This window comes from Mizuhopecten yessoensis, unplaced genomic scaffold (genome assembly GCF_002113885.1).
Source record: "Mizuhopecten yessoensis strain PY_sf001 unplaced genomic scaffold, ASM211388v2 scaffold11021, whole genome shotgun sequence".
Taxonomy (NCBI): domain Eukaryota; kingdom Metazoa; phylum Mollusca; class Bivalvia; order Pectinida; family Pectinidae; genus Mizuhopecten; species Mizuhopecten yessoensis.
The window spans coordinates 421,241-432,354 of NW_018408839.1; the positions used below are offsets into that span (position 1 = coordinate 421,241).

Below are 11,114 nucleotides of genomic sequence, written 5' to 3' on the forward strand. Positions count from 1 at the left end.
CCGTGTTACTGGTTCAATCCTATGGTGAGTCACATGTTCAGGTATTACAAGGATTCCTGTGTTATTGGTTCAACCCAATGGTGAGTCACATGTTCAGGTATTACAAGGATTCCCGTTTTACTGGTTCAATCCTATGGTGAGTCACATGTTCAGGTATTACGAGGATTTCCGTGTTACTTGTTCAATCCTATGGTGAGTCACATGTTCAGGTATAACGAGGATTCCTGTGTTACTGGTTTAATCCTATGGTGAGTCACATATTTAGGTATTACAAGGATTTCTGTGTTACTGGTTCAATCCTATGGTGAGTCACCTGTTCAGGTATTACAAGGATTTCCGTTTTACTGGTTCAATCCTATGGTGAGTCACATGTTCAGGTATTACAAGGATTTCCGTGTTACTGGTTCAATCCTATGGTGAGTCACATATTTAGGTATTACAAGGATTCCCGTGTTACTGGTTATATCCTATGGTGAGTCACATGTTCAGGTATTACAAAGATTCCCGTTTTACTGGTTCAATCCTATGGTGAGTCACATCTTCAGGTATTACAAGAATTTCCGTGTTACTGGTTCAATCCTATGGTGAGTCACATGATCAGGTATTACGAGGATTTCCGTGTTACTGGTTCAATCCTATGGTGAGGCACATGTTCAGGTATTACAAGAATTTCCGTGTTACTGGTTCAATCCTATGGTGAGGCACATGTTCAGGTATTACAAGGATTCCCGTTTTACTGGTTCAATCCTATGGTGAGTCACATGTTCAGGTATTACAAGAATTTCCGTGTTACTGGTTCAATCCTATGGTGAGTCACATATTCAGGTATTACAAAGATTCCCTTGTTACTGGTTCAATCCAATGGTGAGTCACATTTTCAGGTATTACATGGATTCCTGTGTTACTGGTTCAATCTGATGGTGAGTCACATGTTCAGGTATTATGAGGATTCCTGTCTTACTGGTTCAATCCTATGGTAAGTCACATGTTCAGGTATTACGAGGATTCCTGTGTTGATGGTTCAATCCTATGGTAAGTCACATGTTCAGGTATTATGAGGATTCCCGTGTTACTGGTTCAATCCTATGTTGAGTCACATGTTCAGATATTACAAGGATTCCCGTGTTACTGGTTCAATCCTATGGTGAGTCAGATGTTCTGGTATTACGAGGACTCCCGTGTTACTGGTTAAATCCTATGGTGAGTCAGATGTTCAGGTATTACGAGGATTTTGAAATAAAAGGGATTTGTAAGAAACCCGTGTTACTGGTTCAATCCTATGGTAAGTCACATGTGCAGGTATTATGAGGATTCCCGTGTTACTGGTTCAATCCTATGGTAAGTCACATGTTCAGGTATTATGAGGATTCCCGTGTTACTGGTTAAATCCTATGGTGAGTCACATGTTCAGGTATTACGAGGATTTTGAAATAAAAGGGATTTGTAAGAAACATAATACATGTATTTACCTAATGATTTTCTTTTTTTGTTTCTCTGTGACCATTTCTGCTATGGTTTTATTGACAGACCTTCGAGAGCATTGACATGTTTCACATGATCGGCTGTTTGTGTGGCCTGGCCATCTACAACTCCACCATCATACAGCTCGACTTTCCACTGGCGCTCTACAAAAAACTCCTCAAAAGGTATCAGTATACTGTGGTCTTTGTTCTTACCAAGTTTTGGACCAGATGGTTGATTGAAAGAATAGCTTGTTGAATGTTGACATGCTGCATATAATGTTGAAAGAAACTGGTTCAAATTTGATGAATAGCAGGCTTCCTTTGCTGGCAACCGGAATTCAATGAGAGCACTGCTGGCACCTGACTGGCCACGTGATATTCTGTGGTACCTGATTACTGCTGGGCACATGATATTCTGTGGTACCTGATTATTGCTAGTCCCGTGATATTCTGTGGTACCTGATTATTGCTAGTCCCGTGATATTCTGTGGTACCTGATTACTGCTAGTCCCGTGATATTCTGTGGTACCTAAATACAGCTGGCCACATGGTATTCTGTGGTACCTGATTATTGCTAGTCCCATGATATTCTGTGGTACCTAAATACAGCTGGCCACATGCTATTCTGTGGTACCTGATTATTGCTAGTCCCGTGATATTCTGTGGTACCTGATTACTGCTAGTCACATGATATTATGTGGTACCTGATTATTGCTAGTCCCGTGATATTCTGTGGTACCTAAATACAGCTGGTCACATGATATTATGTGGTACCTGATTACTTCTGGTCAGTGGTCACATGGTATTATGTGTTACCTAAATACAGCTGGTCACCTGATATTATGTGGTACCTATACTAACTACAGCTGGTCACATGATATCATGTGGTACCTGATTACTGCTTGTAACATTGTATTCTGTGGTACCTGATTACTGCTGGTCAGTGGTCACATGATATTCAGTGGTACTTGCTAATTTCTTGTCATATGCCTGTCATTTCACATTGCATAAATGATGTTTTATTCAGAAATATAAGGCTAATTGTAAAATTTCAAAATGTGTTGACTTACGTTTGAGTTGGCAGCATATAACAAGCCAATTATGTACCCTGAAACCTGTGCTTGATGTTCGCAGGTCACCAAACATTGAAGACTTGAGGGATCTGATGCCTACAGTCAGCAGGTAGTGTATAACTTTGTGATTTTCCCAATAAGTAGCATGTTTTCTGTTACAGTATTTGGATTTAATATTGAAGGGTTATGATAAATACATACTAAGTTTGGTCCGCTGTGATGTCTTAAGCAGCATAAGGACCTTGGTAATATATAGTTGTTGATTTCCATTAGAGCACGAATATGGATAAGAAGGGGAATTTATAATTGTGTTTGAAAACCGGGTGATTTATTATTTATTATTCCGATCACTTTCTTTCCATCGGCGTTGTGCGTAAACTTTTTACATTTTCAACTTCTTCTCAAGAACCAGTGGATGGAATTTTTTCAAACTTGGTCAGAATCATCCTTGGTAGATGAGGCTACAAAAGTGTAAAATTGGAATTCCTACCCCAACCCCTGGGGCCAGGGTGGGGCCCCAAAGGGAAAATTAGCTAATATTTCAAAAATCTTCTTCTCCAGACTCCGAGGTACTACAGTCAGTTGCTCTGCATGGATGGAAAGATCATCAGGGGCTTTATTTAAATTGTAAATTTCAGTACCCCACAGCCACCCGTTCTCCCTTGGGGAGGGGGTAAAGTTTACTATAGTTTATATCGGGAAACAACACTTTTGGGTATATTGTGACAATTTTCTGTAGGAAATTATTCTTACTTGGTGAGAACTATCCTTGGAGGAAAATGATTTTAAATTGTAAAATTGGGATTCCTACCCAAACCCTTGGGGCCAGGGCAGGGCCCAAAGGGAACATTTACCAATATTTAAAAAATCTTCTTCTCCAGATTCAGAGGAACTACAGTCAATTTCAGTGCATGGATAGAAAGATCATCAGGAGCTTTATTGAAATTGTCAAATTTCAGGACCCCTGAGCCATCCGTCCCCCCTTGGGCAGGGGGTAAAGTTTACTATAGTTTATATAGGGAAATAACACTTTTGGGTATATTTTATCCAGTTTCAGCAGAAAATTATTCAAACTTGGTCAGAATCATCTTTGGTGGATGAGGATATTACATTGTAAAATTGGAATTCCTGCCCCATCACCAGGGGCTAGGGCGGGGCCCCAAAGGGAACATTTACCAATATTTTAAGTTCTTATCCTTTGATGACATGACAAGTATTGTATTTCACTTTGTTTACATGCTGATTTCCACATCACATCTAAACAATAAAATAAAGCTACCAGTACCTATGATATAACCGCTAAGGCCCTTGGGCCTCTTGTTTATTATGTAGTCTTAACCTTTTTGATAAACTGTTATTAGGCATTTCAGTTCAATCCCTCATAAAAATGAGCAGCTATGTAGTGTATACTTGTTGTACATGTAGGTACACTGTGTGTATACTTGTTGTACATGTAGGTACACTGTGTGTATACTTGTTGTACATGTAGGTACACTGTGTGTGTACTTGTTGTACATGTAGGTACACTGTGTGTGTACTTGTTGTACATGTAGGTACACTGTGTGTATACTTGTTGTACATGTAGGTACACTGTGTGTATACTTGTTGTACATGTAGGTACACTGTGTGTNCTTGTTGTACAGGTAGGTACACTGTGTGTATACTTGTTGTACAGGTAGGTACACTGTGTGTATACTTGTTGTACAGGTAGGTACACTGTGTGTATACTTGTTGTACAGGTAGGTACACTGTGTGTATACTTGTTGTACAGGTAGGTACACTGTGTGTATACTTGTTGTACAGGTAGGTACACTGTGTGTATACTTGTTGTACAGGTAGGTACACTGTGTGTATACTTGTTGTACAGGTAGGTACACTGTGTGTATACTTGTTGTACAGGTAGGTACACTGTGTGTATACTTGTTGTACAGGTAGGTACACTGTGTGTATACTTGTTGTACAGGTAGGTACACTGTGTGTATACTTGTTGTACAGGTAGGTACACTGTGTGTATACTTGTTGTACAGGTAGGTACACTGTGTGTATACTTGTTGTACAGGTAGGTACACTGTGTGTATACTTGTTGTACAGGTAGGTACACTGTGTGTATACTTGTTGTACAGGTAGGTACACTGTGTGTATACTTGTTGTACAGGTAGGTACACTGTGTGTATACTTGTTGTACAGGTAGGTACACTGTGTGTATACTTGTTGTACAGGTAGGTACACTGTGTGTATACTTGTTGTACAGGTAGGTACACTGTGTGTATACTTGTTGTACAGGTAGGTACACTGTGTGTATACTTGTTGTACAGGTAGGTACACTGTGTGTATACTTGTTGTACAGGTAGGTACACTGTGTGTATACTTGTTGTACAGGTAGGTACACTGTGTGTATACTTGTTGTACAGGTAGGTACACTGTGTGTATACTTGTTGTACAGGTAGGTACACTGTGTGTATACTTGTTGTACAGGTAGGTACACTGTGTGTATACTTGTTGTACAGGTAGGTACACTGTGTGTATACTTGTTGTACAGGTAGGTACACTGTGTGTATACTTGTTGTACAGGTAGGTACACTGTGTGTATACTTGTTGTACAGGTAGGTACACTGTGTGTATACTTGTTGTACAGGTAGGTACACTGTGTGTATACTTGTTGTACAGGTAGGTACACTGTGTGTATACTTGTTGTACAGGTAGGTACACTGTGTGTATACTTGTTGTACAGGTAGGTACACTGTGTGTATACTTGTTGTACAGGTAGGTACACTGTGTGTATACTTGTTGTACAGGTAGGTACACTGTGTGTATACTTGTTGTACAGGTAGGTACACTGTGTGTATACTTGTTGTACAGGTAGGTACACTGTGTGTATACTTGTTGTACAGGTAGGTACACTGTGTGTATACTTGTTGTACAGGTAGGTACACTGTGTGTATACTTGTTGTACAGGTAGGTACACTGTGTGTATACTTGTTGTACAGGTAGGTACACTGTGTGTATACTTGTTGTACAGGTAGGTACACTGTGTGTATACTTGTTGTACAGGTAGGTACACTGTGTGTATACTTGTTGTACAGGTAGGTACACTGTGTGTATACTTGTTGTACAGGTAGGTACACTGTGTGTATACTTGTTGTACAGGTAGGTACACTGTGTGTATACTTGTTGTACAGGTAGGTACACTGTGTGTATACTTGTTGTACAGGTAGGTACACTGTGTGTATACTTGTTGTACAGGTAGGTACACTGTGTGTATACTTGTTGTACAGGTAGGTACACTGTGTGTATACTTGTTGTACAGGTAGGTACACTGTGTGTATACTTGTTGTACAGGTAGGTACACTGTGTGTATACTTGTTGTACAGGTAGGTACACTGTGTGTATACTTGTTGTACAGGTAGGTACACTGTGTGTATACTTGTTGTACAGGTAGGTACACTGTGTGTATACTTGTTGTACAGGTAGGTACACTGTGTGTATACTTGTTGTACAGGTAGGTACACTGTGTGTATACTTGTTGTACAGGTAGGTACACTGTGTGTATACTTGTTGTACAGGTAGGTACACTGTGTGTATACTTGTTGTACAGGTAGGTACACTGTGTGTATACTTGTTGTACAGGTAGGTACACTGTGTGTATACTTGTTGTACAGGTAGGTACACTGTGTGTATACTTGTTGTACAGGTAGGTACACTGTGTGTATACTTGTTGTACAGGTAGGTACACTGTGTGTATACTTGTTGTACAGGTAGGTACACTGTGTGTATACTTGTTGTACAGGTAGGTACACTGTGTGTATACTTGTTGTACAGGTAGGTACACTGTGTGTATACTTGTTGTACAGGTAGGTACACTGTGTGTATACTTGTTGTACAGGTAGGTACACTGTGTGTATACTTGTTGTACAGGTAGGTACACTGTGTGTATACTTGTTGTACAGGTAGGTACACTGTGTGTATACTTGTTGTACAGGTAGGTACACTGTGTGTATACTTGTTGTACAGGTAGGTACACTGTGTGTATACTTGTTGTACAGGTAGGTACACTGTGTGTATACTTGTTGTACAGGTAGGTACACTGTGTGTATACTTGTTGTACAGGTAGGTACACTGTGTGTATACTTGTTGTACAGGTAGGTACACTGTGTGTATACTTGTTGTACAGGTAGGTACACTGTGTGTATACTTGTTGTACAGGTAGGTACACTGTGTGTATACTTGTTGTACAGGTAGGTACACTGTGTGTATACTTGTTGTACAGGTAGGTACACTGTGTGTATACTTGTTGTACAGGTAGGTACACTGTGTGTATACTTGTTGTACAGGTAGGTACACTGTGTGTATACTTGTTGTACAGGTAGGTACACTGTGTGTATACTTGTTGTACAGGTAGGTACACTGTGTGTATACTTGTTGTACAGGTAGGTACACTGTGTGTATACTTGTTGTACAGGTAGGTACACTGTGTGTATACTTGTTGTACAGGTAGGTACACTGTGTGTATACTTGTTGTACAGGTAGGTACACTGTGTGTATACTTGTTGTACAGGTAGGTACACTGTGTGTATACTTGTTGTACAGGTAGGTACACTGTGTGTATACTTGTTGTACAGGTAGGTACACTGTGTGTATACTTGTTGTACAGGTAGGTACACTGTGTGTATACTTGTTGTACAGGTAGGTACACTGTGTGTATACTTGTTGTACAGGTAGGTACACTGTGTGTATACTTGTTGTACAGGTAGGTACACTGTGTGTATACTTGTTGTACAGGTAGGTACACTGTGTGTATACTTGTTGTACAGGTAGGTACACTGTGTGTATACTTGTTGTACAGGTAGGTACACCAGGTGTCAGAGACTGCCCCTGTCTGCCTTCTAACAACAGGACTTACCATACTTATGTCAGTGAAGTTCATACAACACTTTATACAACATCCATTTTTATAGTGACATAAACATATATGGGGTACATGTACTACTAATAGAGGGAAAGCAATCATGTAATTTACCACACAGACTAATGGTTTCTGTTTATATATACAGTGGTATGGAAGATCTGCTGAGTTCTGAAGAGGAGGATATTGAAAACACCTTTTGTTTGACATTTGAGGTATGAAGGCAGAAAGAAAACCAGATCTCATCACATTGTGATGTAATACCACACCATATAAGGTTCTATGTGATGTAATACCACACCATATAAGGTTCTATTTGATGTAATACCACACCATATAAGGTTCTATGTGATGTAATACCACACCATATAAGGTTCTATGTGATGTAATACCACACCATATAAGGTTCTATGTGATGTAATACCACACCATATAAGGTTCTATGTGATGTAATACCACACCATATAAGGTTCTATGTGATGTAATACCACACCATATAAGGTTCTATGTGATGTAATACCACACCATATAAGGTTCTATGTGATGTAATACCACACCATATAAGGTTCTATGTGATGTAATACCACACCATATAAGGTTCTATGTGATGTAATACCACACCATATAAGGTTCTATGTGATGTAATACCACACCATATAAGGTTCTATGTGATGTAATACCACACCATATAAGGTTCTATGTGATGTAATACCACACCATATAAGGTTCTATGTGATGTAATACCACACCATATAAGGTTCTATGTGATGTAATACCACACCATATAAGGTTCTATGTGATGTAATACCACACCATATAAGGTTCTATGTGATGTAATACCACACCATATAAGGTTCTATGTGATGTAATACCACACCATATAAGGTTCTATGTGATGTAATACCACACCATATAAGGTTCTATGTGATGTAATACCACACCATATAAGGTTCTATGTGATGTAATACCACACCATATAAGGTTCTATGTGATGTAATACCACACCATATAAGGTTCTATGTGATGTAATACCACACCATATAAGGTTCTATGTGATGTAATACCACACCATATAAGGTTCTATGTGATGTAATACCACACCATATAAGGTTCTATGTGATGTAATACCACACCATATAAGGTTCTATGTGATGTAATACCACACCATATAAGGTTCTATGTGATGTAATACCACACCATATAAGGTTCTATGTGATGTAATACCACACCATATAAGGTTCTATGTGATGTAATACCACACCATATAAGGTTCTATGTGATGTAATACCACACCATATAAGGTTCTATGTGATGTAATACCACACCATATAAGGTTCTATTTGATGTAATACCACACCATATAAGGTTCTATGTGATGTAATACCACACCATATAAGGTTCTATTTGATGTAATACCACACCATATAAGGTTCTATGTGACCACACCATATAAGGTTCTATTTTACAAGGAACCCATCTTTGATCTCGACTGTTAAAGTTTGCTATTGCTATTTCACAGAGAAAGGCCATTTTGAAGATACCTGCATGGTACTATCAATTTTCAATCTATTTACTTAAAAACTATAACTTTTACTGAAAAATGTACTCTGTACTTCAGACTCGCCCAGACTCAGAATTTGGAGTCTGTTTTTGTTGTGTATGCATTACAGTAATTTGTGGATATTGTAGATAACAATGGAGAACTTTGGAGACATACAAACCATGAATCTGGTGCCTGACGGGTCAGAGAAGGTTGTCACCAAGGATAACAGGTAAGGTACAACTGATAACAACTTCTTCACCAGGGAGACATCTGTCTTAAAAAAGTAAGAATAATTATAGATTAAATAATACATTACTCTGTTAGCTCTTATAAATTCTTTGTTTTAGTTTCGCTACTTTTGTTAAGCTGTGCACACCACTCAAAATGAAAGAAAAACTTCGGATTCATGAATGTGTGTAGGATATTTACTGGTTTCCTATTGAATACTATTTATAACACAAGTTTGGCAGAATGCAGGTATTTTTTAAGATTGCGAAACACTTGTGAAAGTATAAGTGCATTCTGCTGTATGAGTAAATTACATGTGGTTTTCATTAGGAAAACCATTAAATCTTCCTTTTATGACATTTAAGTGCAAAGGGAACAAAAGATTATTAAGGTATATATATATATTTCTGCAAAGTACAGGATTTTGTAGCGGAATCTTTGAGGCCATATTTTAATAATGTCACTGTGTTTTGATTTGAATTAGCAATTATATAATGCTGTTATTATCTGGTAGGATTTGCCTATAAAAACATTATCAATTACCTGGGTGTGTAGTTATATTTATACATCAGTGTATGTACCAAAGAAAACAGCTACTCCAACTGCCATCACTTCATCCGCAGCTTGAATAGACAATCTGCAGTTCTGAATGCAGTAAAAGGATAATTCCATTCTGATTGGTCAATATACAATCAATACTGGACCTTATAATATGTAATAATAAAACATTTCATATATAAAAAAAATATTATCAAATTGATAATTTCGGATCTTCACAGGTAAAAGTGTTCTAAATAATAAATATCTTACCTTTCCAACCATGTGTTTATTCTGGATACCCTGGAGGACTTCCTGAAAGTAGTGAATCTTCAAAAGCAAAGGTCGTGTTATATACCTACTGGAAAAAATAACAGTCCATGGACAAGTTGTGATATACTATTCTCCTGATTAAGTTTTCATCAGGCTTTTACTTGTATGCTTAATATACCTATCTTCATTCTGAAGTGAACAGCTCAGAGTTAAGGAGTCTAAACAATCTTCTCATTCCAAAATTTTCAGGTCTGGCATTTTTTGGTTCCAAAAGTAACAGTTCGGGACAAAGATTTGCCTTGGACATATCTTGAGAAGTTTGAAAATGGGCATCATCAGTTAGGCACAATTTGCACCATCACACTCCTTAAGCTTGTTTTCATTAAAATTATGTTTTATTTTGTCGTTCCTGGTAAAAGTTTGAATATGGATATCATCAGTCAAACGTCATGGTCACCGTTACTGAAAATTAAACTTCAGCATCATTTCTCGACAGATTTTAACAAAACTACCCTGTAATGTTTGCATTGGTCATCCTTGGAACTGATTTAAATTTGAGCATCATCAGTAAAAGGTCAAGGTCACTTACTAAAAAAAGAATACCTTCTGTGTTTCATTTAGAAGTTTCAATATATAATTACAAGGATAATTTAATTTTTGTTTTTAATTTACAGACAGGAGTATGTTCAAGCCTATATAGACTTCATTTTCAACCAATCAGTAGACAAGCAGTTCCAGGCGTTTAATTCAGGCTTCCATAAAGTGTGTGGCGGTAAGGTCCTGGTAAGTATAAAATCTGTAAGGACTTCAATCCAGGCTGTAGTCCGGCCCTTCCAAGATATGGTAGGTATATAGGCTGTAATGACTACCAATCCAGGCTGTAGTCTGGCCATTCCTAGATATAAAAGGTACATAGACTGTAGGAACTTCTCATTTGGGCTGTAGACTGGCCATTCCAAGATATGGTAGGTATATAGACTGTAGGAACTTCTCATTTGGGCTGTAGACTGGCCATTCCAAGATATGGTAGGTATATAGACTGTAGGAACTTCTCATTTGGGCTGTAGACTGGCCATTCCAAGATATGGTAGGTA

The 11,114-nt window shown here is 38.2% G+C and overlaps 1 protein-coding gene across 1 annotated transcript in view; it reads left to right on the forward strand.

The window, feature by feature from the left end:
- LOC110464681 (probable E3 ubiquitin-protein ligase HERC4) overlaps positions 1–11,114 on the forward strand; it is an 82,599-nt gene that overhangs the window by 54,179 nt on the left and 17,306 nt on the right. Inside the window, exons 21-25 of the mRNA XM_021520020.1 lie at positions 1,528–1,646; positions 2,598–2,645; positions 7,588–7,654; positions 9,129–9,211; positions 10,695–10,803. Of these exons, the coding sequence (XP_021375695.1) occupies positions 1,528–1,646; positions 2,598–2,645; positions 7,588–7,654; positions 9,129–9,211; positions 10,695–10,803 (426 nt within the window). The remainder of the gene's footprint in view (positions 1–1,527; positions 1,647–2,597; positions 2,646–7,587; positions 7,655–9,128; positions 9,212–10,694; positions 10,804–11,114) is intronic.